The 27,770-nt window shown below is 49.9% G+C and overlaps 1 protein-coding gene across 1 annotated transcript in view; it reads right to left on the reverse strand.

The window, feature by feature from the left end:
* Positions 1 to 1,307: 1,307 nt before the first annotated feature.
* Positions 1,308 to 27,770, reverse strand: part of PRKCSH (PRKCSH beta subunit of glucosidase II) — a 102,900-nt gene continuing 76,437 nt past the window's right edge. The window contains exons 15-17 of the mRNA XM_032966262.2: positions 15,248 to 15,347; positions 4,000 to 4,156; positions 1,308 to 1,663 (exon numbers count right to left, since the gene is read on the reverse strand). Of these exons, the coding sequence (XP_032822153.1) occupies positions 4,013 to 4,156; positions 15,248 to 15,347 (244 nt within the window). The 3' untranslated portion in view covers positions 1,308 to 1,663; positions 4,000 to 4,012. The remainder of the gene's footprint in view (positions 1,664 to 3,999; positions 4,157 to 15,247; positions 15,348 to 27,770) is intronic.

Genomic DNA, 27,770 nt, shown 5'->3' on the forward strand with positions numbered 1-27,770 from the left:
CCGGACCCGACAAAACAATTGGATTGCACGTGAACAGAACACGCACGCCAGAAAAAAAGCATTCGCAAAACACAGCCCCGCACCGAAGAGTTCACAGGATATTCAAGGGGGTGGTAAAACTGCAAAGTGATCCGAAATTTGATTTTTTTTTCATCAACAGATGTGCGACATGAACCCCAAAATTAAAGGAATGCAAGTTTAGGAATTGCAGGTCCAACCATTATCTTTAAAAGGGGGGAAAAAAACCACACGCCTGCCCCTACACGTCTTCATTACGCCGTGACAAAATTGAATAGTCGGCGATCTGGGTGGACTGCACGCAGGCCGATTACAACTTCACTAAATGAACAACAAAAATAGTTTTTATTCGCCGACGGGGGACGATCGGACGTTTGGGCCATCTGATCGCTGTCGATTTTCAACGAGCTCTGGGCAAAAGCGTAGCGGCAAGTTCGTGGTCTTGAGCCAGTGGTGGAAATTCCATATTCCAATGACGAGATCCTCCGTAAGCCATCCAATTTGTATTTATCCCAACAAGTGGTAGAGGATCACAAAAGTGGTGCTAACATTACTGACATCGGAAGAAGATGCTGATGAAGATAGGATGGATGGATCTAAGATGCTGATGGGATGCGAAGGGTGGAAGATAATGGTGATAATGCTGACGAGGTAAAAATTAAATGGAAAATGATCCTGATGGTAAATGTGTAAACTCTCACCATGATTTGAAGCCGTAAGTCATTCATGCACTTTAAGAGGCTTTTGAAATATTTGGCCAATGGAAAGGCGCCGTGGGGGTTCCAGAATTCAACCAAGAATCCTAAGGTCACAAGTTCAAATCCTCATCGAGCATTGATAACAACCCATCATCCATCCAGGGATCCATAAAACAAAGTACTGCTCTGTGGAAAGCCAATAGTGGGCATCCCATGGTTGAGACTGAACCCCAACATTGTGATGTGGGATTTCCACCAGTGGCTGGAGGCTACCGATGAAGATGAGCATCAGCACCACCCCCCCCCCCCCTGCTCCCGCCAAGTACTTGCTGGAGAGAACAGAGGCGCAAAATGTTTTGACTTAGTACCGTAAAAAAAAGATTCCACCATCTTAGGCAATGCTAAGGCATCTTCATGAACATTTATTACTCAACACCGCTGCAATCCACATTGTTTGTGTTGTGTGCATATCCGTGGCCTCCCCCGCCAAAGCATGCGGGCAACCAATGGCTTACGGTGGTAGTCTGTGACTCGGTGAAAGTCAAAACCACTGTCATTCTGGTCTCAATTACTTACACAAGTGCGCCAGGCGAATTGACGAAAACACAATTTATTTTCGTTTCAGCGATTGACTTTTTTCTTGTCTTACTTCACAATTAAGTCAGCAAAAGCGGTATAGACATATTTTGACCAAATAAACATGGCCTGTGTGCTAAAAAAACAAACAAAAAACACTTGGAAAATGGTAACTTGGGTCGGCTGACTTGTCGTGTGGAGCATAGCAGCTCGATTCAGTGCAATGGACTTGACGTTGTGGTGACCAGTCGCTCGAGATGTAGAATTGTATCATGAGAGAACATGAATCACAGTGGAACGAGGGACAATTCAGTTGCCTTGGAAAAGAAAAACGACCGACACCTTCCCCACGTGCGGACCCTTCCAGCGACCTACAAACACACGGAAGAGAAGTATAAAGTTAAATTGACTGAATATGATGAATGTCCAATGCATTTGTATGTTTTTAATGTTTTTCTTAAAACATCTGACTGTTGAAATGAGCTGGCAGACAGGCGTGGGGGGGTGGGGGGTGGGGGGCAAGTGCACCCGCTGCCAGTCTCTGGAAATTCACCATTCCTCTGGCGGGGGGCCAGAGCAAGGAGGGAACGCTGAGAGGAACGCCCGCTGTCGAGAAGGAGCCGAGCGACCAGCTCGTGCATAGGTGCTGACTGAATTACCAACAACAAATAACCACGAGAGGCAGCTTGTGGGGGCCTTCATCCAGCAGTGAATCCATCACAGTCGATGATATAACGATGATGTTTGCAAGGGGGGGGGGGGATGCCATTCTTTTCAATACGACAAAACCTCAGTTCAGATCCTCACAAGTTGGTACCTATTTTACGAACCGCAGAGGGATGATGTTGAAATTCTTTCACACCGTGCGCAGCCAACCCTGCGGATCGGACGTGCGGTGGGGGGGGGGGGGGTGCGGGTGCGTCAACCCCCCCTCCCCCCCCCCTCACACCACCCCCCTCCCACCAAGAGGTGGAGTTTGAACGCGCGACTCTTTCCAACTGCGAGTGGAACGCTCTGACCGCCACGCCGCCCCCCCCCCCCAAGCAGGAACGTGAGCGCAGCACAACGGAGACGCGGCATAAATAGCACCAAGCCTTGGCAGCAATTGCCTCAGTCACTGGGTGAGGTGGCATGACCCTCACGCCCTACCCCCAACCCCGGCAGCCCAGGTTGCCTCGGCAGGGCACTGGGAAATTCGCGAGTATTTTCGCCAACTCGGAATCATTAGCGTAATTGTTTCTGCGTTCCATTCCGTCGCCGCGGGAGACGCGACCCGTTGTTGTTGCTGTTGTTGTTGTTGCCGTTCCGTCATAAAACTTGCACGCGGACCAGAAGGTCACGGAAGCCTCCCGCACCTCGGCGGCCGAGGGGCGGAGGGAACGAGGGCGAAACGACGTTTCGACGCGTTCGTTGGTAAACGTCAAGACCCTCGGTGCCGCCATCTCAGCACGAACTCCCTTCTAATGGGAGCCGCCGCAGAAATTCTCTCTCGCTAAGGGGACGACATCCAGCGTTTACGATCGGGGGGGGGGGGGGAAGCGCAGGAGCAATGGAGGTCTCTCTCGCCGGCAGTAGTTGTTGTCGTTGCTGTCGTTACGGTGGTTGGAGGAGATTGAGTAATTTTCTCAACGTGAAGGTCGTGGGTTCTAAAACTAAACGAATTCAACAGATTTTTTAATTTTTTACCAGGTAAGGCCCACTTGAGCTACGTAGCTCTTTTTTTCAGAAGCGACCTGGCTATCACAAATCATAGCTCAACGAAGTGGAGTGCAGTAACACGTGGAATTTTTTAGTGGCCAAATACTCTAAACGCATGTTGATTCTAAACGTGGAGGGAAAAACCGGATGACCCGGATGAAGATTCCACAGGACCAGGGGGAGAGAGACACGCAAACTCCAAATAGACAGGCGTTGGGATCGAACCAACGGCCTTCCTCCCCGCCCCCGTGCGGTGGGGTTCAACATACATGACGTACACGCATAACGCCAGCGGTGAAGATGTGAACCTCTCCTGGGCTCAAACCGCAAAAGTTGGACTCGGCTAAACACGGGTGGCTGATGCAGCGAGTGATCGCCGCCTGCGGTCTGTGACTCATAACTGGTTTTTTTGTTTCGGGTCGGATCGCCCGCTCGAGTAAAACGTGTGTCGTAAAAAAACCCTCCTGCTCCCCTCTCGTAGCCAATGAATTCAGATGTCACGCAAAACAAACGTGACAATTTGTTTACCGCCTTGGCGGTACCGCCCGGTTTTGTTGGGGGGGGCGGGGGGGGGCGATCCGCACACATTTAACGATTGCTCACGGACGTTTTTGCTGGTCGTTACACAAACCGGCATCGTCAGGCAGTTGCCAAAAATCTGAAAATATCCTCCGGTCTTGGGCCTGAAGTTGGCGGTGCGATGACCCCAATCTACACTGGCGGCAATCTCGCCCAAAACATTGTAATCTTGGCCATGAAAAACCTGTGAGCGGCACTGCACAACTCTCGTGAAGATGATCCAACAAAAAACTAAACCTTGGTGCTCGGTCGTGTTTCTTTTCAGCACCTACCCAATGAAAACAAAAAAGAACTGGCCAAATTGACCGTGGGGATTTGAGCGAACTTGAACAACACAAGCCAGACCGAGAAGCACCATTTACAACTATGATGGTTACCACGGGGGAGGGGAGGGGGAAGGAGGGGCGAGGGGAGGGGGGCTCTTGAACACCTCAAGAGAAGCATCACAGCTCCGTGTGCTTGTCGGCCCACTTGTCTCCCGTCATCTCCTGGCACAGGGCTGGCGTCTGCACCTCCATCAGGTACTCGCAGCGCGACGGCTCCGACGTGGACACCACCACCGTGTCCTTTCCACAAGACAGCTTCACCTGGGAGGCACAGGAATGAACGATGGGGCAAGCGGTTAGCACGCCACGCAACAAGACCGGTGACCACCTCTCCTCCACCACCCCTCCACCACCACCCCCCCCCCCCCCAGCACGATTCGCCTGCTCACGGCCAACATCGGCGCCGGTCCTCGGCCTCCCGTAGGCCGACACGGCACCTGGTGCGGGTGTGTAAACATCAGTGTCGGGGAGACAAAGGCGGCTTTGAGTGACGACGCTCGGGGCCTTTGTAGGGTGCTCGCTTGCAGCACTTGACCCCGCCGCGGGGGGGGGGGGGGGGTGAGCAGTAGATGTTACATCGTGGCCACTAGTCCCCACACACCGTCACCATCATCATCATCATCGCAGCGAGACGCGTGCAGCTGTTTGTTAATCCGCTACTGGACGGAGGCTTCCCGATGCTGCGTCGGCGATGGAATGTAACGGGATACTTCACCACGCTGGCTGGCGTAGGCTGACAAAGGTGAGACGGCACAGACGAGCGACGCACACGGGAGTAGAGTACAGCAGCGGCATTTTCAGCATATCACTTTTTGAGAAGTGACCTGGCCACAAATGATAACTCAATTATGTGGCTTACCACTTGGAAATGTATAGCAGCTAAATACTCTAATTGCGTGTTTTTAAATGTGGAGTAAAAAAATTGGAAGACTCCGAGACAAATCCACGCGACCACGGGGAGAGAGGCATGCAAACTCCAAATATACAACAGCCGTCGGGGTGAAATCGAACCCATGACCTCTTGCATACCAGGCGAGGGCGTTAACATCTCACCAAACATACAACCAATGACACCTGTCATGCATGGTCGTTCGTGCATCCAAACAATATCCAGGCTCAACGCGGCTCGGCTTTCGGGATCGGTGCGCATTTTGGTCATGCGATTCGGTCACATTAAACGTTAGCACCCAATTATTGTCAATGATCATTGTCAAAAAGTTTTTACAATGAACACAATTATCGTCGGACTTCGCTATCATTGACATCATCAATAATCTTCAACATCATCATCGTCGTTGTCTCAATCAACCTCGTCACCATTCATCATTATCAATGTGCATAATCATGTCATCGTCATCATGAATTAACATGAATAGTCAGCATATTCATCTTTGTTATCATCATCATAAATTGTGTCGTCCTGATCACGTTAGGTCATCGTCATTATAAACTTCATTATCATAACTTATTCAATCGGCATTTTAATTACATTGCAGTTATCAAAATATTGACGTTCATAATCAACTTCGTCAATGTTATTTTCCGAATCATTACACTGCTCATCACTATCAACATCATCGCCAATGAAACATGTGACTCGCAACACAAACAAACGTCACGTTAACGAGTCGCGTCTGCCGCCGGAGAGCTGGGCGGCGCTCAAAAAACGTCGTGACATCACAACTCGCGCGACAACTATTCCTTAAGCTGTGTTCCTAAAAACCCTCGTCACACGTGGCACCACATCGCGGGAAAGGGGGGGGGGTAGAGTCAGTTGCGCAAAAAGGGGCAGAGAGGGCAAGATGAGCGGGAGAGGACAGAAGGAGGAGTGCCCGGCAGAAACGGGAGGGGAAGAAGTGACAGAGGGCCAGATAATAGTGGCGAGTACTTGAACCGGTCCTTTACGATAGTGGGCAGGCCTGGGTAAATCTGTGTGGCCAGGAATCCGAGCAATTCCCAGTCTGATATTCCATCTGGATTTCAACACAATGCAACGTCTTTTTTTTTTTGGCCACGTAGTTCGAGAAGCTTTGCATCGCTGTGCCAGAGCAATGTAATGTTGAACTTCAGTCACACCGTACATAGCCAATCGTGCTATTCGGAGGTGCGGGGGAAGGACAACTAAACAAAAAAACACCTTTAAAGAAATGCATTTTAACTCATGTTGGGGATGAGAGGGTGATGATGGTGAGAGGAGAGGGAAGAGAGGGAGAAGAGAGACCGAAAGAGCGAGCAGAAGTTAGCTGCATGCAGGAGCAGCGTCTTGTTTTCACAGGGGGCAGGGGAGAGGAGAGGGATTTAGAGTGGAGGTGACAACACGTGAATCCCAGGAGGCTTGATCTGGATTATATACTTAATTGTATCGTTTCATATTTAGATTTCATACGTACACGAGTATATGGACATGAGCAGTCACCATGCTGTACAGTTGCTTCAAAGTGCAAGTATAACATATCGTGCGTTGTATTGTGTGCGTGTGGTGACATCGAATGGGTTACTATGGCGCGTAGTGCTGGTTACTGGTAGTGAGCGGGATCATGGGTGTAATAGCCTGGTCTACCAGCAGGGAAAGTGGAGTGTGCCCTGGAGGGCATTTGAGGATAGGCGGCCGATCTGCCAGTAGGGCACGTGATAGGCACGAATGTAGGGGAAAGGTGACAGAGGGGACACGTGGGGCAGAGCCCAGAACCTTCTGCTAGGTTCCAGAAGGGGGCGTGGCCGAGGGCGGAGCCAGGCCACGCTGGGGAGGATAAAAGGGGGGCCCCGACACTGGGTTGGGGCTGCTGTGGTTTGGGAATGGAGCCGTCATCTACGAGGTCTTCACCTCCTCGTCGGTGTTGGGTCAGGCAGTGTGCCGGTTGTCCTGACCCGTATATAGTTATCCCCTATACTGTGGAAAGTGTAGAATAAACGTGTACGCCTCCTACTATTAGTGTCTCTGAAGTCACTCACTACACATGTATGCATGCGTGACGCTTTGTCATGGAATATTCGAGCGATTTGAACATCTTAAGCAGCCCCACGCGGCAACGCACCGCACGCGTCCGCACGTAATGAGTCGGCTGGCCGGGTCACTCTTGGAAATAAGAGCGACAGAGCTCAATGGTCTCGGTGGGGTGGCGGGGAGGGGGGGGGAGGAAAAACTTCCGACTTATTCTGATGAAGGCCCCTTGCGGATTCTTCAGGAGCTCGAGGCTCACAGTGACAGATTAGAGCAACTTTAGGGCTCTTTAGGTACAAATGCAAACTCCCAAAACTCATGTACGAGTAAGAGTGTTATAGCTGCGGGGAAAAAAACATTTTTATATCCGCTCAATACCAATGGCATATTATCTACCGAACGTCCTCAGACTTGTGAGGCTTTCATTGGCAAATAACTGTTTGACATCATTAAATATCAGAAGGAGGCAACACACATCATAAAAGTCACAGATATATGTACAGTAGTCCCTCGTTTAACGTTTTTAATCCGTTCCACGAAAACGACCATCGGCCGAAATAAATGTAAATCGAAGAGAGAGCCGTTTCCACCGCCTAAACAGAAAACAAAACGTTAACAAAGCCAGTCGAGGTCAAAACGCTCATAAATGGGCCATGCTGATTGGCTCAGGGCATGGTTGAGCTCCAATTACGAGCGCTCGGATTGGTCGAAATTGGCGCCCCGCGTGCATAATGTACCAAAATGTACCGTTGATCAAATTTTTTACGTTAGTCGAAAACATGGGGTCCCCCCCTATGGGAGGTGAAACGTTAACCGAAAAACCCGTTAACCGATGTCACCATTAACCGAGGGACTACTGTAAACGCAGACACCACACTCACTTTCCACACATGCACACACACAAAAGTGTTGCTTGAACTTGTGCATGTATGTGAACTTGTAGATGCTAGAATGTCCGGCGGCACGTTCTACTCGCTGACAGTTGAGACAAGCGTCACGCTTCATGGCCTGCCAAGACAACCGTTAGACGTTTGGCGAAATTGGGTTTTGAAGGGAAAGAAAATAAGCAAGCCGAAAGAATAAATAAAAAAATAAAGCCCAGCGCAGCCACACACACGCGGACGGACGTGAGCAAGCACCTGGGGACTGCCAATATTATAATCCTCAGTAGGTTGGCTTTAAGTTTGGCTCTTCCAGTCCTGGGCAATTCCACTGAACCTTCAAGAACCTTGGGCATTATCCACAAAATGTTTTCCTACTCAGACCGCCTCAGTGGACTGTGCCACTAAGGATAGGTCAAAACGACGGCGCTTAATGATTCTGCCAGATTTCACCCTCGTTAGTTATTATGATGATGACGACGACGATGGTGAGGATAACACTTCACGCTCAACGGGACTCGGTGATGATGAAAGATATCTTCCCTTTCAGGTCAGATAGCAGCCCAGCAGGATAAATTGAACACTCTGCTGATGAGGCACATGGTCTATCCACTGCTGGATGAAGGCCTCCCCAAGCCATCACCATCTCTCAGGGTCTTGCGATGCAGGAACCCATTTAACTTGTGAACTGCTTTAACACCTGCTGATAGAAAACAATGGTTTGGGAGAATTTTGGGACTGAAAATCCTTTTAGAGGCGATTGTGTTTAATATCTTGAAATTATAACAGATTCTGGTCAATATATTTTATTTATTCGTTTTTATTAACATGAGTCCATCTGGACAGTGAAATAAGTCGCGCATGCGTTTTGATTCGTATTGTTTGTATGTGCGGTCTCAGCATAGCCGATTCACCTTCGTAAATGGTTGTAACAATTTGTGTTCAAGACTTTGCTTTGCGAGAGCCACGATTGGTCCATCAGTCAAAACGGCACTGACAAAACAAAACTTGATATCCATTTGTCTCCCCTACAATCTGATTGACTGATGGCATGTACGTGGTGGTCGACAGTAGAAATCCAGCTCGTGAGGTTAGTCGGCTCTCCAAATGGACCATTATTCAGTTCCCCGTGATATTCACCAACGGTTTATCGAGCTGAGATAAGGGGCTAATGGGGCTAATCCTTCACACCAATTCTCTCTCCCTTCTGGAACGGAGGAGTGAATGAAGCCGCCAGCCTGCGATAGCGCCATTTCAATTTCGAGTGTAAACATTTAGGAGACGCTCTCCGAGTGTTGATCCACCGGTTGGTCCCGCTTCCCCGATGATGTTCCAACCCTGCTGTGCATGCACGTGTGTTGAACTTCTTTCGGACCTCACGCCGCCGACCGGGCTCATCGGAGGCGGCCCGTGACAGGTTTGCTCGTTTTCACACTGCGAATTGGAGCGGTTATACCTCTCTTTAGGTCTGACGTCCGAATGATCACCCCCTATCCGCGTGAGAAAATGAACTGCTTCAAACAAATTGAGTATGTTAATTTATTTCAGCTATCTGCACAGATTTCCTCCAACTCGCCTTTATCAATAAACGGCAATAAATAAGACTAATACAATAGTCGCGTAGGGTGACGTCTTTCACCATCATGATCGTCCTCGCCATCATCACCATCTTCAGAAATCCATTACCATTAGCCCTTTCCCATTCCGATGATGTATGTGCACGTCATCCGTTTGTCTTCCGATTCCGTTCCGATGATGTATAAGTGTATGTCATCGGAACGGAATCGATTCTGCATGAAATCGGAACTAAAAGGCTAAGAGCGTATGGCACCGTATGGCGCCAGCTATCGTAGCGTGTCCTTGTGCCACGACGGTTCTCTGCGGTGAGCGCAATGTCTTCGAAAACAGCGGCGCTACGCCCCTCTAAATAAAACTACCGCCGAGCCGCTTGCTCGTTCCGAGATTCACCGGTCAACGGGACACCCCGCCCTGCAACTTGCAGAAGTCTCGGAATGGGAAACGGCTAAATGCACCAATCGACTGACGTGACAGCGTCGTGGGGATCTTTGAGAGTCAGGTTTCAGAGATGACTCTGAAGTCGGTGGTAGGAGTAGAAATATCATCTCTAAGCAAGTCAACTCTAGATCTCAAGACTTCTTACAGTTAAATGCAATATGCCGAGCCATGTGCCATCCGTAAACTGGCAGAAATGGTCGCACTTTAATGTGTTTTTTTGTGTTATTGTTGTCTATTCCATTCGCGAGTAGGAGCAAGATTAGATTTGGGGTACGACAGGTCCCGATTGGTTGAACAAAATTGCTGTGTTCAAATCCGAGAGACTTGCTAAAGGATCAATATTGCATTAGAGGTGGCTCATAAAGAAATAGTTGCATCTCGACTGATATAAGCCAAAGGGATTCATATTTAACGTATTTATATTGGGGAGGAGTGGTCTCCAGATGAATTCAGACAAACACAATGAGTAAGCATGGCCGAATGCCAAATACTTTTTTTTTACTTTTGCATAAAAAGCATGTTTATATATAGTCACGGAAACAAAACTCGCAACGTAAATAGCGTAAAACAAATGGGTTTAAACAATTAAGTAAACCGATCAAATTAAAAAAAGTAGAAACACATCAGTGCTCAGACTTTGAATGGAGGAAAGCTGAGTAGTTGGTTGTAGGGAAAAGGGGCGACAGGTAATATCAGTGCTAGAGCTCATTGCTAGAGCTCATTTCTAGAGCTCATTGCTGGAGCTCCGTAGTGGAGCTCGTTGTAGAGCCCAGTGTCGGAGGGGTCCATGCAGGAGCTCAGTGGTAGAGCTCATTGGTAGAGCTCATTGCTAGAGCTCATTGCTGGAGCTCCGTAGTGGAGCTCGTCGTATTACCCAGTGCCGGAGGGGTCCATGCAGGAGCTCAGTGCTAGAGCTCATTGCTGGAGCTCATTGCTAGAGCTCATTGCTAGAGCTCATTGCTAGAGCTCATTGCTGGAGCTCCGTAGTGGAGCTCGTTGTAGAGCCCAGTGCCGGAGCGGTCCATGCAGGAGCTCAGTGGTAGAGCTCATTGCTAGAGCTCAGTGGTGGAGCAGCCCATGCGGGAGCTCAGTACTGGAGGGGTCCATGCTGGAGCTCATTGCTCGGACTCAGTGGTGCAACTGAGTACTGGAGGGGTTCATGCTGGAGCTAAACGTTGGAGCTAATTGCTACCAGGGTCCATGCTGGGGCCCAGTGCGAGCGCTCAGGGCTGGAGCTCAGTGTTGGAGCTCTGTGCTAGATCTCGGGCCTGACATGCGATTGTTATTTATCAGAGTCTTTATTCAGACTATTGGAATGCGATGAGATATGCAGTTCTTAGTCACAGATGTCCAAGCAGGGCCAGGTCAGCAAATCCAGCAGGGCCAGGTCAGCAAAGTCTCAGTGTGAGACTGCGTCTCTGCGTCAATTATGTGTGCCTCTACGCGAGTCCATGTGTCCCTGTTTGACGCTTTGTGTCCCTGCGCTATTCCATGGGTTTTGAAGCCTACTCGCCATCAGGCGTCATTCTTTCCAGACTGCGCCTACCACAGAGGGAGGTTGGACAGCGGGCACATGGGCAGGGCAAGATCGGGGGGTAACCACGCTCGAGTGTGGGCAGCAAGGGAACTAGGAGGTAGGCCCCAAAGCGTGCATGTAGATTGAACTTCTGTCGCGCCATACATAGCCAACCGTGCTAAATCGGCGCTTGCATGGCGCCCTACAGCTCTGAGTCTCCGCAAAGACGGCCCCGCACAGCGAATTGAAGCCTCCCTCCGAAGGCCGCCTCTCGTTCCCTGACGGGACGCTAGGTTCCTGGCCTCGGGAACGTGTGACGTACGCCACGCACGCGAGCCCGCCCGCCCGCCCGCCCGCCCGCCCGCACACCCGCGGGCAGACTGCGCCCAGACCCGGGCAGGCCGGCCAAGGCCAGCGGAGTGTCGGACCTCCGGCCGACCCTGGCAACCGCTGGATTAACCGGAGCGCCTGCGGATCTCCGCCGCCGAAGTGTCACGCACGGGCTTCCACCGACCGGACCGGTGGTGTGGCTACACGGAAAAGCGGAGAGCTGGGGCAGCTACCACAGTGAGGGACAGAGATGCCACGGGAAGCCCCCTACACTTTTCAATCCGGCCTTCCTATCGATACAAAAACCTCTTGGGAGGGGGGGGGGGGGGGGCATGCAGACTGGGGTCGCCCTCCTTGGCGAGAGTTTTCCGCGATCGTCCCCGCAGCGTGCCACGCCGGAGGGCACGAAGGCACTGAGTGGCGGTGCAAGGGGCTTTAGGGGTGGGGGGGTTAGGGAGTCTGAAGGGGGTTGTGCGAGCCTACGAAAGCCACAGCTCCTCCCGCCACGCGCACCATCAAATAAGTAAACTTAAAGACACGACTAAAAATGAGAAATCACGCCGTCTCCACGGGAACACCTCGTTCGGGTTTGCGGGGGGTCACGCCGCCTGGCGGCAGGGTTCATCCCCAAACCGCCGAGCAATGGGGACGGCGGCTATTGAGAGAAAACGAGGGCATTTTTGGTTATTCACCGCGCGTTATTGTTCGGCATATTCAGGTCATTCTATTTCTACGGACCCGCCCGCCACCGGGGGTCACGTTCGCCGAGACACGCGTCAAAACGAAGCACGCCGACTCGTCTCGCCGAGCGCAGGAAGGCAGGAAAGGCCTCTCTAGCTGCCACTCTCCCGCTAAATGCAAGGGCAGCTCCCTGCAGGGCTGCCTCTGTCGTTCCCCATCTCCCTCCGTCTGTCTGTTTTATGTCCTTGCATCTCCCGCTCTCCCTCCCGGCTCCCTCCCTTCCCACTCCCTCCTCTCCATCTCTTCAACCGTTCACCTTCGTTCACTTTTCTGTCGTCCATCTCAACGATTGCCTCTCTCGCCTTCGAGCGTCTCCGTTAATTAATTGGGTCCCTTAATTTTTATTTGAATTACCCGTCCATAACTCGCGCTATCAATCACTGGGTTTTCAATTACAAGTGGGAGATAGTACGCCACTTTATGTGAATGCAAAAAATGTATTCTTGCTCTCTCATGTGCTCTGTCCTAACCGCATTTGCTCAAAATAAGAGGATTAAAAATGTCTTCGTTTTAAGTGGCTAAAAAAAAAAAAAAATCGCATTTATTTTATTTGTTCAATTTATTTAGCAAAACGTATTATCTTAAGTTAATGGCGCTTATTTCAGCAATCGTGTGCACACACGTAACATGTTACATGTGTATAAATATTCGGCAGTGGTGTCGCAGTGCTGAGAGTTCGGCGCCATGAACCCAGTGATCTGGGTTTGAGTCCCGGCCATGGATTAGCTTCATTGGTGGTGCTGGGACCGCCATCTCACCAACCGATAGTCACCAGGGTGGTGAAGTATGATTAAGCAAACACCAACCAGCGGACATGGTGTATGGGGGAGGGACCCTCATTCTGCAATGGATTAAAACAATGGCTAGAAAAGATACTCTTGTATAACAGTATTTCTCACTTTTCCTATGTGTAATCAATGTGAGTAATCAGGTAAGTTCTGCACTTTGTCTACTGCTGCTGTTAATGTTTTGCTGCTGCTCGTTATTGTTTTGCACTCTTTCATAGTTTGTTATTTTATCGTCTATTTAATCCCAATTAAATTATAATCATGTCACAGTCAAGAAAGGGGGGGGGGGCGGGGGGGAAACACACCATTTTCGGAACTGTCGCATGGAGCGGCGTTACAAAGGCAATATAGTCTTCTCAACCGTATTGGTAAAAGGCAAATGAACTGAACTGAACCCTTCCTCTCTGCGCTATCGTTCTGTAGCCGTGAAAAGTGTGTCTCATCCATCACGAACATTATCTGTGCACCCGCATCAACAGCAGATATTTGTGGAAAAGGGAATGATGGATAAAAGCTCATCCCACCGCGCCACCATTATTTAGGGACCCTCTGGAACGTGTCGTTAGCGGAGGCACATCCTTTGTCTTTTCCGCGCTGCAATTGATAGTACGTGGGCAATAGTAGAGAAACCTTTCCAAAACTCATGGCTACGCCACCCAACTTGGAAAAACGAACAAATTACTTGGTGGGGCTGCTACTACACATTGGCAGTGGTGCACAAGCAAAAAAAAATTACGACAGAATCTCAACACATTTGTCAATAACACTGCGTGTGGTCTTGAAAGGAAAAATAAATAGGTGACGTTTGCAAAATATACAGAGGCCAATAGAGAGACAGAGTGGATAAGAGTTGGAGCCTGCACTTATTTATATTATGGGGCCTGATGAAAATGACATTTTTACAAATATTTTCTGATCACCGGTTCTTAAATTGATGAGTAGTTGCCTATTAGAAAGCTCTTGGGTCACAAACAACCCCTTCAAAAAACCAAAAATATTATTAAACAAACGAATCGATACTACCAAGTACAATTATAAAATGTTACTGGCACATTGCATTGTGGGAAGGATTGTTGTTGTTGAGCACAAGATACAATCCTTTTAGCAATGCAAACTCTGAAGGCCACTCATTCAATTTCCCAGTTGGCCATCATTTGAGTATTTATATTTGTGACAGGGATGATGATCCCAGTTAGCCAGTTGCCCGGTGATTGTACACGGGAGATCCGCGGTCCCGTGAGAGCAGAGAAACAACATGAACAAAAAACAAACACATTGAAGAGGACGAGTATAGGGTCCTTAAGGAATCCTGTACAATTAACAAAGGCAGTTTCATTTCTGTATAACTGCATTTTGTGTTTAGTGTTGTTGTCCTTCCCCCCGCACCTCCGATAAGCATGGTTGGCTACGTACGGTGCATAAAAGTTGAACATATATACAAACATTGAATGTATGGTGCCACCGAGGCGACATGTTAACTACTTCGCCTGATATACAGGAGCTCGTGGGTTCGATCTCGACCATGACGCCTGTATTTTGAAGTTTGCATGTTCTTCCCTCGCCTGATATACAGGAGTTCATGGATTCGATCTCGACCATGACGCCTGTATATTTGGAGTTTGCATGTTCTTCCCTCGTCTGATATACAGGAGCTCGTGGGTTCGATCTCGACCATGACGCCTGTATTTTGAAGTTTGCATGTTCTTCCCTCGCCTGATATACAGGAGTTCATGGATTCGATCTCGACCATGACGCCTGTATATTTGGAGTTTGCATGTTCTTCCCTCGTCTGATATACAGGCGTTCGTGGATTTGATCTCGACCATGACGCCTGTATTTTGGAGTGTTCTCTCTTCCCGTGCTCGTGTGGATTTGTCTCTGGGTCCTCCGTTTTTTCCCCTCCACATTTAGAAACACGCGTTCAAGAGTATTTGGCTGCTATAAATTTCCACGTGACAAGCCACTACGCCGAGCTATTATCATTTGTGGCCAGGTCGCCTCTGAGAGCAAAACAGCTCGGTGGGCCTTACCTCGTAAACTTAAAACAAAAAAATGTAAAGTTCGTAGCAGTTGCCATTGAGGGCGGGGGGGGGGGCGAGGGGTGTGGGGGGGACAGCACGGGAACACTCCGCCACTAACCTTGGTGGAGCGGTTGGGCCCCTGCCAGCACGACATGCCATGCTCATACTTCATTGAGCCGTACTTATTCCCGTCGCTCTCCACCCACGAGCCCCACGTCCTGCGAACGGCGAGGAAGAGTCGGGGGGAGGGGGTCGGGTGGTGGGCGGGGAGTGGGGAAAGAGGAGGAACAACAAACCTCGTCAAAACAGAGCCGCAAGGCGCGGATGTACAATCTACAGGCAGGGTGTATCGATGAATATTTCCTGGTTTGCTGGTAGACTCAGGATGAGGCGCACGCTGTTGGTGCACACGACAGTGGCCAGAGGTGAATACTGGTTGCGGCGTGCCGGTTGTGGAAATTAACTTCTCGGGCTGCCGATCCAGCCACACTCGGCTGGAATTGAACCCCATCGGGAGCACAAATCGCTGTGTTAGTTCTTAAAATGTGTCCATGGTCAAACGAATAGCAGGGAGATTGTAAACTTTGTTCAGTGGCCAGGGAGCCACAGAAATTCCACATTCCAGTCCGGTGGGATGATGAATTTGAGTCGATCCACCGTTCTTGGATAATCGCCGGCTGAATTAAGGCCTTCCGCATGCCGTTGTCAGTCATGGTGGTTGTTTGACCATACTTCACCACACTGGTCAGTACACATTGGTGAAGGTGGTGGGGGAGTGTGTTCGGGACCGGTTCAGACATTACTTGACATTGCTATTAGCCAATGGCCGGAAATCAAACTCAGGTCGCTGGGTTCATAGCGAAGCGCGCTAACCACTGCACCACTGCTCTCGCTCACAATGTAAACAGTGAAATCAAATTTCATGGTTTGAATCGTACCCACACCAACGCTATTCCATTAGCGTAACTATTAACATTACTCAATGCCTCTATCTGGCTTGGATTGGCCAGAGGCAATGTAAAATTCCACAGATGCACGTCACACATTTATATATACATACATGTAAAAGCCCTGCCAAGTATTTCCGCAGTTCTTACTCCATTGTTTTAATTGCATGGGTACTGCCATTGACAATGTAGTGACAGCAGCCAATCATCTGCCGACCTCATTTTGACCTCTCACCGAACACATGGACGGATTGCATGGACGGATGGACAAACCCATCAGCAACTTATAAATCAGAGGAAGAATTCTCGAAAACGCCGCTGACAGCATTTCAAGATGTTTCAAAAGCATAAATAAAACATAACCCAAAGAAATCTGCCAGTAAACAACTATGTGCACAGCCACGCAAATATACAAGACACATTGTGACACTTAAAGCCAATATAAACATTGAGCAATAAACACGTTTTGGGTTGGCCGTGTCTATTTTAGGGAATTCAATATTGGGGGGGGGGGGTAAAATATTTATATGTTTTATCTTTTAAAATGACACCCTCACTGTAGCATAAAAAATAAATCCAGAAACGTCATCGGTTGCACAATAATACAATGCTTCAGATGGTACGGTTTATTTTGCACGTTCGTTATACGGAGAGACCGGCTCCCACCATCGTTCCGTGGCACTTCAACCGCAGCTTTAGGTAGCCAATGGACAAGAGAGCTGCTCCATTGGATATAGTACAGAGAGACACTTTCAACTGTGATTTGTTTTGTGTGTGCGCCTGTGTTAGGGGTGCATATAGTATGTCGTGAAATGAAATTATGTTGCACAAGCTCAACCATCCATTGCAAACAATGAATCTCAAGAGACACTCGCCCTGTTAAATAAAGGGAATCTCATTATAACCGTTAAACGAAGTGCAAACATGGCAATCAAAACACACATCTCACTTTAGCTTCAGAGACAAATGACATTAAGTGGTGATAACCTATTTGGGGTGAGGAGCCCACATGCGCCCGGCCACCATTGTCTTCCCAATGTTGTTGACCAATGACATCACAGTACACCAGGATGTTCATTTCAGGCCGAGTCGACATCGAGGGAACATTCGGGCCCAGGCTCTGATGCCAATTGCCACTGGTGAAGAGTCCTATGACCAGCAATGTAACAAAGATATGTTGGGACATGTTGGTCAGTGTTATGCTAACCACGGTGCCACTGCTGCCCAACACTCCCCTTAACAAACAGGCACATTTGCCCGCCTGTGAAAAGGGAATTATCTCAGGTGCTCAGCAGAAATTTTTGAGACGTAGGTTTGACTCCAGGAAGCTACCCGTCATGAAACCGCGTTCTTAAGAAGAGCGAATCCAGAACAGCAGGGGGACTGCACAAAGAGCCAACACATCAAGTTTGGCGTTTTAATTTTACTTGGCTAAATTTGACCGCCATGCAATGACCATGCTTGCGTAGCGGGGGTGGTTGGGAATGCGCTGCCCCCTAGTGCGGACAAGAGCACGATTTCAAAAGCTGCCCTGACACCCGTCCTTGTCGACCGTGGGGTGATGCACGGGCTCTGCGAGAGACCCCGGGTGCATGCTTCGTGTCGTGCACGATGCGGATGGCCGCAGTCTCGATAAAATAACAATGCATAATCGTGTGCGTGCGGCACACACAGACAAAAGAAAAAAAAACACACAAAAGATCCCTGTTTAGCCGCACAAGACGGTGCTGTTAGCGAGCAACTATAAAGGCTGACAGGGCCCCAAGCACCACGGTCCTTGGCTGCCTTCGTCTCCCCAGTGCCAACGCTTACCCACCGCGCCGGACACTCATCGAAGGCTGGGTCAGCCTACCTATATATATACATTCAATGCTAACTGATGTCATCCCATCGAAATTGAACCCGGTTTATCAGAACTAGAACAAATATGGATAAGGATTGTAACACATTGCTCGCACCACTGCTTCCTGACTAGTGGATTACCAACCTGTCTCGGGCCATCTTTAGGTGAGCTCAGCCTTACCGAGGACCTAGGGCAGTGTGCAAACATCAGCACTGGAGGGACAGAGACGGCCAGGGATGGTGCCGGTCACACTTAGCCCGCTAAATGCTGTGCTGGCCTTAATAGGCGCTCACAAACAGCACTTGCTTGTACGGTACATGTCTAGGGTTCATTAGGAGACATTAGTGCGCACACACAAGCACAAGTGCACAGGCACAAAACAAGAAAACAAAGATCCCTGTGTAGCTTTCAACAGACTTCTCGGGCAAGTGCTGTTCGCGAGCACCTATGAAGGCCGGCATGACGCACGAGGGAGTGGGCGGCCGGCACCACGCCCGGCCGTCTTCGTCTACCCCTAGTGGCGATGTTTAGACGTGGCACCAGGTACTCATTTGAGGCCGAGTCGACCTGGGGAAGCCCCATGACCCGTTAAGATAACTGTCACTTGGCGTTGGCCCTGAGTGGGAATCGAACTCCAGCTGTCGGATTGGTAGCGCAGCGCTAAAACCACTGCACCACGACTCCGCACGAGCACGCACGCTCGCTCTCAAACACACACAGGTAAAAGCATTCTACCTTGGCCACCGGCGAAACGCGGCAAAATTAAACCTTGATGCGGGTATGTCACGCAATCGCACGAGCATTCTGCCCCACAACACTCTTGACGCACGCACACAAACACACGCGCGCACACACACACACACACGAGCAACACACACACACACGTGCCTAAACAAGAACGCATTTTAATCAGTGCATATTATCTGTTATAAACAAGAACGCATTTTAATCAGTGCATATTATCTGTTATGATACATGGATGAGTAAGCATGGACGCTTGACGAAACAAAATTAAACAAATGCTGAAAATTGTGAAAACAAACACAGAGTGGCAGCAATTTTGGACTTCCATTGAGAGATGGAGAGAGGAAATACGTGGATCAAGAAACGCATGCAAGTTAGAGTCCCTCGTGTTGTCTTCCATGGCTTTTTACAATTATGCTATTGCCGTCACGCCACGAGATTAAAAAAAAAGTCAATTTTGGAAAACCTCACCGTGAGAAGTGCATGTCCCAATGTTGGAGATTGGGCCATGAAAGTAAATATAAAAGAAACGCATCTGAGAATCCTTCAAGTCATCGTTTTATGTAAAGACTACGGAGTGGAATTTGCACATGCGCCGCTAATTGGTTAAGCAACAGGGCCTGTATTTTCAAATCGTAGCCCTGGCCTTTAACCAAATTAAGTGCAAAACAAAAAAGGAGTATTACGTGTTCTTTGTGCTATCATTGGTGATCCCGCTGAGACCACCAACTCGTCACACTTGAAGAAGCCCTTTTAATCACAATTCAGTCAGTATACACAAGTCTGAAAGGCTGAGTCTCTATGCGAGTCTGTGGTCTTATGCGTGAGTCTGTGGGTTTCTATGTAAGTCTGGATATGTATGAGAGTCTATGCATCATAATGTGAGTCTGTGGTTCTCTATGTGAGTCTGTGGGTCTCTATGGGAGTCTGTGGGTCTCTATGCGAGTCTGTGGGTCTCTATGTGAGTCTGTGGGTCTCTATGTGAGTCTGTGGGTCTCTATGCGAGTCTGTGGGTCTCTATGCGAGTCTGTGGGTCTCTATGCGAGTCTGTGGGTCTATATGCGAGTCTGTGGGTCTCTATGTGAGTCTGTGGGTCACTATGTGAGTCTGTGGGTCTCTATGTGAGTCTGTGTGTCTCTATGGGAGTCTGTGGGTCTCTATGGGAGTATGTGGGTCTCTGTGTGAGTCTGTGGGTCTCTATGCGAGTCTGTGGGTCTCTATGCGAGTGTGTGGGTCTCTATGGGAGTCTGTGGGTCTCTATGTGAGTCTGTGGGTCTCTATGTGAGTCTGTGGGTCTCTATGTGAGTCTGTGGGTCTCTATGTGAGTCTGTGGGTCTCTATGTGAGTCTGTGGATCTCTATGTGAGTCTGTGGGTCTCTATGTGAGTCTGTGGGTCTCTATGGGAGTCTGTGGTTCTCTATGTGAGTCTGTGGGTCTCTGTGTGAGTCTGTGGGTCTCTATGCGAGTCTGTGGGTCTCTATGCAAGTGTGTGGGTCTCTATGGGAGTCTGTGGGTCTCTATGGGAGTCTGTGGGTCTCTATGTGAGTCTGTGGATCTCTATGTGAGTCTGTGGGTCTCTATGTGAGCCTGTGGGTCTCTATGTGAGTCTGTGGGTCTCTATGGGAGTCTGTGGTTCTCTATGTGAGTTTGTGGTTCTACAAATGAACTTTATGGCGGGACCCCAGGGTCCCATAGGCCCCCGGCTATTGCATAAACTGCGTTGCGACGTCATTTTGTGTCTGTTGAAGGCGAATGATATGGCAATCTATTCCTCTCGACGAGCTGTACACGATGCGCTAATCAAAGTTTCATAGTTTTGTTTATGACTACGGCATTCGTCCTCGCTGTGCGTGGACGACACGACAACAGAACGATCCGCGCCAGGTGGGTCGCGGTTTTTATGTGCGCGGTGGGACGGAGTCGCCAAAAATAAATAAATAAATCGCGATATATATTTTTTTTTTACTCCCGTTTATTCGCGGACCGCAGGGTCCTGAATAAAGTTCATTTATCTGTGGTTCTATATGTGAGTATTTGGGTCTCTGGGGGAGTGTTTGGGTCTCTGGGGGAGTATTTGGGTCTCTGGGGAAGTATTTGGGTCTCTGGGGGAGTATTTGGGTCTCTGGGGGAGTATTTGGGTCTCTAGGGGAGTATTTGGGTCTCTAGGGGAGTGTTTGGGTCTCTAGGAGAGTATTTGGGTCTCTAGGGGAGTGTTTGGGTCTCTAGGGGAGTATTTGGGTCTCTAGGGGAGTATTTGGGTCACTAGGGGAGTGTTTGGGTCTCTAGGGGAGTGTTTGGGTCTCTAGGGGAGTGTTTGGGTCTTTAGGGGAGTGTTTGGGTCTCTAGGAGAGTATTTGGGTCTCTAGGGGAGTATTTGGGTCTCTAGGGGAGTGGTTGGGTCTCTAGGGGAGTGGTTGGGTCTCTAGGGGAGTGGTTGGGTCTCTAGGGGAGTGTTTGGGTTTCTAGGGGAGTATTTGGGTCTCTAGGGGAGTATTTGGGTCTCTAGGGGAGTATTTGGGTCTCTAGGGGAGTGGTTGGGTCTCTAGGGGAGTGGTTGGGTCTCTAGGGGAGTGTTTGGGTTTCTAGGGGAGTATTTGGGTCTCTAGGGGAGTGTTTGGGTCTCTAGGGGAGTGTTTGGGTCTCTAGGGGAGTGGTTGGGTCTCTAGGGGAGTGGTTGGGTCTCTAGGGGAGTGTTTGGGTTTCTAGGGGAGTATTTGGGTCTCTAGGGGAGTGTTTGGGTCTCTAGGTGAGTATTTGTGTTTCTAGGGGAGTGTTTGGGTCTCTAGGGGAGTGTTTGGGTCTCTAGGGGAGTATTTGGGTCTCTAGGGGAGTATTTGGGTCTCTAGGGGAGTGTTTGGGTCTCTAGGGGAGTGTTTGGGTCTCTAGGGGAGTATTTGGGTCTCTAGGGGAGTATTTGGGTCTCTAGGGGAGTGTTTGGGTCTCTAGGGGAGTGTTTGGGTTTCTATGGGAGTATTTGGGTCTCTAGGGGAGTGTTTGGGTTTCTAGGGGAGTATTTGGGTCTCTAGGGGAATGTTTGGGTCTCTAGGGGAGTGTTTGGGTCTCTAGGGGAGTATTTGGGTCTCTAGGGGAGTATTTGGGTCTCTAGGGGAGTGTTTGGGTCTCTAGGGGAGTGTTTGGGTCTCTAGGGGAGTATTTTAGTCTCTAGGGGAGTGTTTGGGTCTCTAGGGGAGTGTTTGGGTCTCTAGGGAAGTGTTTAGATCTCTAGGGGAGTGTTTGGGTCTCTAGGGGAGTGTTTGGGTCTCTAGGGGAGTGTTTGGGTCTCTAGGGGAGTGTTTGGGTCTCTAGGAGAGTGTTTGGGTCTCTAGGGGAGTGTTTGGGTCTCTAGGGGAGTGTTTGGGTCTCTAGGGGAGTGTTTGGGTCTCTAGGGGAGTATTTGGGTTTCTAGGGGAGTGTTTGGGTTTCTAGGGGAGTATTTGGGTTTCTAGGGGAGTGTTTGGGTCTCTAGGGGAGTATTTGGGTCTCTAGGGGTGTGTTTGGGTCTCTAGGGGAGTGTTTGGGTCTCTAGGGGAGTATTTGGGTCTCTAGGGGAGTGTTTGGGTCTCTAGGGGAGTGGTTGGGTCTCTAGGGGAGTGGTTGGGTCTCTAGGGGAGTGTTTGGGTTTCTAAGGGAGTATTTGGGTCTCTAGGGGAGTGTTTGGGTCTCTAGGTGAGTATTTGGGTTTCTAGGGGAGTGTTTGGGTCTCTAGGGGAGTGTTTGGGTCTCTAGGGGAGTATTTGGGTCTCTAGGGGAGTATTTGGGTCTCTACGGGAGTATTTGGGTCTCTAGGGAAGTGTTTGGGTTTCTAGGAGAGTATTTGGGTCTATAGGGGAGTGTTTGGGTCTCTAGTGGAGTGTTTGGGTCTCTAGGGGAGTGTTTGGGTCTCTAGGGGAGTGTTTGGGTCTCTAGGGGAGTGTTTGGGTCTTTAGGGGAGTGTTTGGGTTTCTATGGGAGTATTTTGGTCTCTAGGGGAGTGTTTGGGTTTCTAGGGGAGTATTTGGGTCTCTAGGGGAGTGTTTGGGTCTCTAGGGGAGTATTTGGGTCTCTAGGGGAGTATTTGGGTCTCTAGGGGGGTGTTTGGGTCTCTAGGGGAGTGTTTGGGTCTCTAGGGGAGTATTTTGGTCTCTAGGGGAGTGTTTGGGTCTCTAGGGGAGTGTTTGGGTCTCTAGGGAAGTGTTTGGGTCTCTAGGGGAGTGTTTGGGTCTCTAGGGGAGTGTTTGGGTCTCTAGGGGAGTATTTGGGTCTCTAGGGGAGTGTTTGGGTCTCTAGGAGAGTGTTTGGGTCTCTAGGGGAGTGTGTTGGGTCTCTAGGGGAGTGTTTGGGTCTCTAGGGGAGTATTTGGGTTTCTAGGGGAGTGTTTGGGTTTCTAGGGGAGTATTTGGGTTTCTAGGGGAGTATTTGGGTCTCTAGGGGTGTGTTTGGGTCTCTAGGGGAGTGTTTGGGTCTCTAGGGGAGTATTTGGGTCTCTAGGGGAGTGTTTGGGTCTCTAGGGGAGTGTTTGGGTCTCTAGGGGAGTGTTTGGGTCTCTAGGGGAGTGTTTGGGTCTCTAGGGGAGTGTTTGGGTCTCTAGGGGAGTGTTTGGGTCTCTAGGGGAGTGTTTGGGTCTCTAGGGGAGTGTTTGGGTCTCTAGGGGAGTATTTGGGTCTAGGGGAGTGTTTGGGTCTCTAGGGGAGTTTTTGGGTCTCTAGGGGAGTGTTTGGGTCTCTAGGGGAGTGTTTGGGTCTCTAGGGGAGTGTTTGGGTCTCTAGGGGAGTATTTGGGTCTCTAGGGGAGTATTTGGGTCTAGGGGAGTGTGTGGGTCTCTAGGGGAGTGTTTGGATGTCTAGGGGAGTATTTTGGTCTCTAGGGGAGTGTTTGGGTCTCTAGGGGAGTGTTTGGGTGTCTAGGGGAGTGGTTGGGTCTCAAGGGGAGTATTTGGGTCTCTAGGGGAGTATTTGGGTCTCTAGGGGAGTGTTTGGGTCTCTAGGGGAGTGGTTGGGTCTCTAGGGGAGTATTTGGGTCTCTAGGGGAGTGTTTGGGTCTCTAGGGGAGTATTTGGGTCTCTAGGGGAGTGTTTGGGTCTCTAGGGGAGTGGTTGGGTCTCTAGGGGAGTGGTTGGGTCTCTAGGGGAGTGTTTGGGTTTCTAAGGGAGTATTTGGGTCTCTAGGGGAGTGTTTGGGTCTCTAGGTGAGTATTTGGGTTTCTAGGGGAGTGTTTGGGTCTCTAGGGGAGTGTTTGGGTCTCTAGGGGAGTATTTGGGTCTCTAGGGGAGTATTTGGGTCTCTAGGGAAGTGTTTGGGTTTCTAGGAGAGTATTTGGGTCTATAGGGGAGTGTTTGGGTCTCTAGTGGAGTGTTTGGGTCTCTAGGGGAGTGTTTGGGTCTCTAGGGGAGTGTTTGGGTCTCTAGGGGAGTGTTTGGGTTTCTATGGGAGTATTTGGGTCTCTAGGGGAGTGTTTGGGTTTCTAGGGGAGTATTTGGGTCTCTAGTGGAGTGTTTGGGTCTCTAGGGGAGTATTTGGGTCTCTAGGGGAGTATTTGGGTCTCTAGGGGGGTGTTTGGGTCTCTAGGGGAGTGTTTGGGTCTCTAGGGGAGTATTTTGGTCTCTAGGGGAGTGTTTGGGTCTCTAGGGGAGTGTTTGGGTCTCTAGGGAAGTGTTTGGGTCTCTAGGGGAGTGTTTGGGTCTCTAGGGGAGTATTTGGGTCTCTAGGGGAGTGTTTGGGTCTCTAGGAGAGTGTTTGGGTCTCTAGGGGAGTGTGTTGGGTCTCTAGGGGAGTGTTTGGGTCTCTAGGGGAGTATTTGGGTTTCTAGGGGAGTGTTTGGGTTTCTAGGGGAGTATTTGGGTTTCTAGGGGAGTATTTTGGTCTCTAGGGGTGTGTTTGGGTCTCTAGGGGAGTGTTTGGGTCTCTAGGGGAGTATTTGGGTCTCTAGGGGAGTGTTTGGGTCTCTAGGGGAGTGTTTGGGTCTCTAGGGGAGTGTTTGGGTCTCTGGGGGAGTGTTTGGGTTTCTAGGGGAGTGTTTGGGTCTCTAGGGGAGTGTTTGGGTCTCTAGGGGAGTGTTTGGGTCTCTAGGGGAGTGTTTGGGTCTCTAGGGGAGTATTTGGGTCTAGGGGAGTGTTTGGGTCTCTAGGGGAGTTTTTGGGTCTCTAGGGGAGTGTTTGGGTCTCTAGGGGAGTGTTTGGGTCTCTAGGGGAGTGTTTGGGTCTCTAGGGGAGTATTTGGGTCTCTAGGGGAGTATTTGGGTCTAGGGGAGTGTGTGGGTCTCTAGGGGAGTGTTTGGATCTCTAGGGGAGTATTTTGGTCTCTAGGGGAGTGTTTGGGTCTCTAGGGGAGTGTTTGGGTGTCTAGGGGAGTGGTTGGGTCTCAAGGGGAGTATTTGGGTCTCTAGGGGAGTATTTGGGTCTCTAGGGGAGTGTTTGGGTCTCTAGGGGAGTGGTTGGGTCTCTAGGGGAGTATTTGGGTGTAGGGGAGTGTTTGGGTCTCTAGGGGAGTGTTTCGGTCTCTAGGGGAGTGTTTGGGTCTCTAGGGGAGTGTTTGGGTCTCTAGGGGAGTGATTGGGTCTCTAGGGGAGTATTTGGGTCTCTAGGGGAGTATTTGGGTCTCTAGGGGAGTGTTTGGGTCTCTAGGGGAGTGTTTGGGTCTCTAGGGGAGTATTTGGGTCTAGGGGAGTGTTTGGGTCTCTAGGGGAGTGTTTGGGTCTCTAGGGGAGTGTTTGGGTCTCTAGTGGAGTGTTTGAGTCTCTAGGGGAGTGTTTGGGTCTCTAGGGGAGTGTTTGGGTCTCTAGGGGAGTATTTGGGTATCTAGGGGAGTGTTTGGGTCTCTAGGGGAGTGTTTGGGTCTCTAGGGGAGTGTTTGGGTCTCTAGGGGAGTGTTTGGGTCTCTAGGGGAGTATCTGGGTCTCTAGGGGAGTATCTGGGTCTCTAGGGGAGTGTTTGGGTCTCTAGCGGAGTGTTTGGGTCTCTAGGGGAGTGTTTGGGTCTCTAGGGGAGTGTTTGGGTCTCTAGGGTCGTATTTGGGTCTCTAGGGGAGTGTTTGGGTCTCTAGGGGAGTATTTGGGTCTCTAGGGGAGTGTTTGGGTCTCTAGGGGAGTGTTTGGGTCTCTAGGGGAGTGTTTGGGTCCCTAGGGGAGTGTTTGGGTCTCTAGGGGAGTATTTGGGTCTCTAGGGGAGTATTTGGGTCGCTAGGGTAGTGTTTGGGTCTCTAGGGGAGTATTTGGGTCTAGGGGAGTGTTTGGGTCTCTAGGGGAGTGTTTGGGTCTCTAGGGGAGTGTTTGGGTCTCTAGTGGAGTGTTTGAGTCTCTAGGGGAATGTTTGGGTCTCTAGGGGAGTGTTTGGGTCTCTAGGGGAGTGTTTGGGTCTCTAGGGGAGTATCTGGGTCTCTAGGGGAGTATCTGGGTCTCTAGGGGAGTGTTTGGGTCTCTAGGGGAGTGTTTGGGTCTCTAGGGGAGTGTTTGGGTCTCTAGGGGAGTGTTTGGGTCTCTAGGGGAGTATCTGGGTCTCTAGGGGAGTGTTTGGGTCTCTAGCGGAGTGTTTGGGTCTCTAGGGGAGTGTTTGGGTCTCTAGGGGAGTGTTTGGGTCTCTAGGGGAGTGTTTGGGTCTCTAGGGTCGTATTTGGGTCTCTAGGGGAGTGTTTGGGTCTCTAGGGGAGTATTTGGGTCTCTAGGGGAGTGTTTGGGTCTCTAGGGGAGTGTTTGGGTCTCTAGGGGAGTATCTGGGTCTCTAGGGGAGTGTTTGGGTCTCTAGGGGAGTGTTTGGGTCTCTAGGGGAGTATTTGGGTCTCTAGGAGAGTGTTTGGGTCTCTAGGGGAGTGTTTGGGTCTCTAGGGGAGTATTTGGGTCTCTAGGGGAGTGTTTGGCTCTCTAGGGGAGTATTTGGCTCTCTAGGGGAGTGTTTGGGTCTCTAGGGGAGTGTTTGGGTCTCTAGGGGAGTATTTGGGTCTCTAGGGGGGTATTTGGGTTTCTAGGGGAGTGTTTGGGTCTCTAGGGGAGTGTTTGGGTCTCTAGGGGAGTGTTTGGGTCTCTAGGGGAGTGTTTGGGTCTCTAGGGGAGTGTTTGGGTCTCTAGGGGAGTGTTTGGGTCTCTAGGGGAGTGTTTGGCTCTCTAGGGGAGTATTTGGGTCTCTAGGGGAGTGTTTGGGTCTCTAGGGGAGTATTTGGGTCTCTAGGGGAGTATTTGGGTCTCTAGGGGAGTATTTGGGTCTCTAGGGGAGTATTTGGGTCTCTAGGGGAGTGTTTGGGTCTCTAGGGGAGTATTTGGGTCTCTAGGGAAGTATTTGGGTCTCTAGGGGAGTCTGTGATTCTATATATAAATCGTTGGTGACCAGGTTGAGAGGACACCTGGTTTCATCACAGATACAAGCAACCAAAGTTTCAACATTTTAAATCTTGATTTGAAGCTTTTGTGACTGCAGGAATCCATCCCTCTTTGGTCCTTTCAGCAGTTTTTTTCTTGCTGTGGTTGTCCCACCTGATGACGATTGCTTGTGTTGCGATAGAAACGTCGTGATCTATTATTTTTCTACCTACGTGACTTTACCGAAAGGACCAAAGAGTATTTCAACCTTTTCTCTAACTGCGCTGACGTAGCACTCTGACACAGCCATTAATGATCTTCTAGAGTCACCAAACAACCTCAAGCCATTTTTTAAATGTATTTTACGCAGCTCACCTGTTTCATTCTAAATCACAAATTCCACTAAAAAAATTCGTACTTACACTTTAATATTCATGATTATTCAGATGGCAATAAAAATGTTGGCTACACCATGCAACTTCACCAGCAATTAAGAGCCCATGATTCATTCCATTATGCAACTTACTGGCATACAGAAAAACAAAACACAGTCTTTCTGACTGATAGGGGGGTTGGGAGGGGAGGGAGTCCAATGTAATTTTCAGATTCTCCCACACAGAGGCACAGCTATGGAGTAGCGAGTGCGCGCAAGCAGTGCAACTGCACCAGGGCTAACGGGGCTGGAGCAGCCCAGGCGCCGGACGACGCCAGAGGGTGTGGATTTTGAATAGAGGGGGCCCCCCCCCATTTTAGTCCTTGCACCGGAGCTCATGCCGATCAAGCTGCGCCACTGCTCCAGGTACCACGAGGTTCGGTTGTATCATCTGTAACATCGTGAGGCTTCG

The sequence above is a fragment of the Petromyzon marinus genome, chromosome 35, assembly GCF_048934315.1.
Source record: "Petromyzon marinus isolate PM22_M1 ecotype Great Lakes invasive population chromosome 35, UKy_Petmar_22M1.pri1.0, whole genome shotgun sequence".
Classification (NCBI taxonomy): domain Eukaryota; kingdom Metazoa; phylum Chordata; class Hyperoartia; order Petromyzontiformes; family Petromyzontidae; genus Petromyzon; species Petromyzon marinus.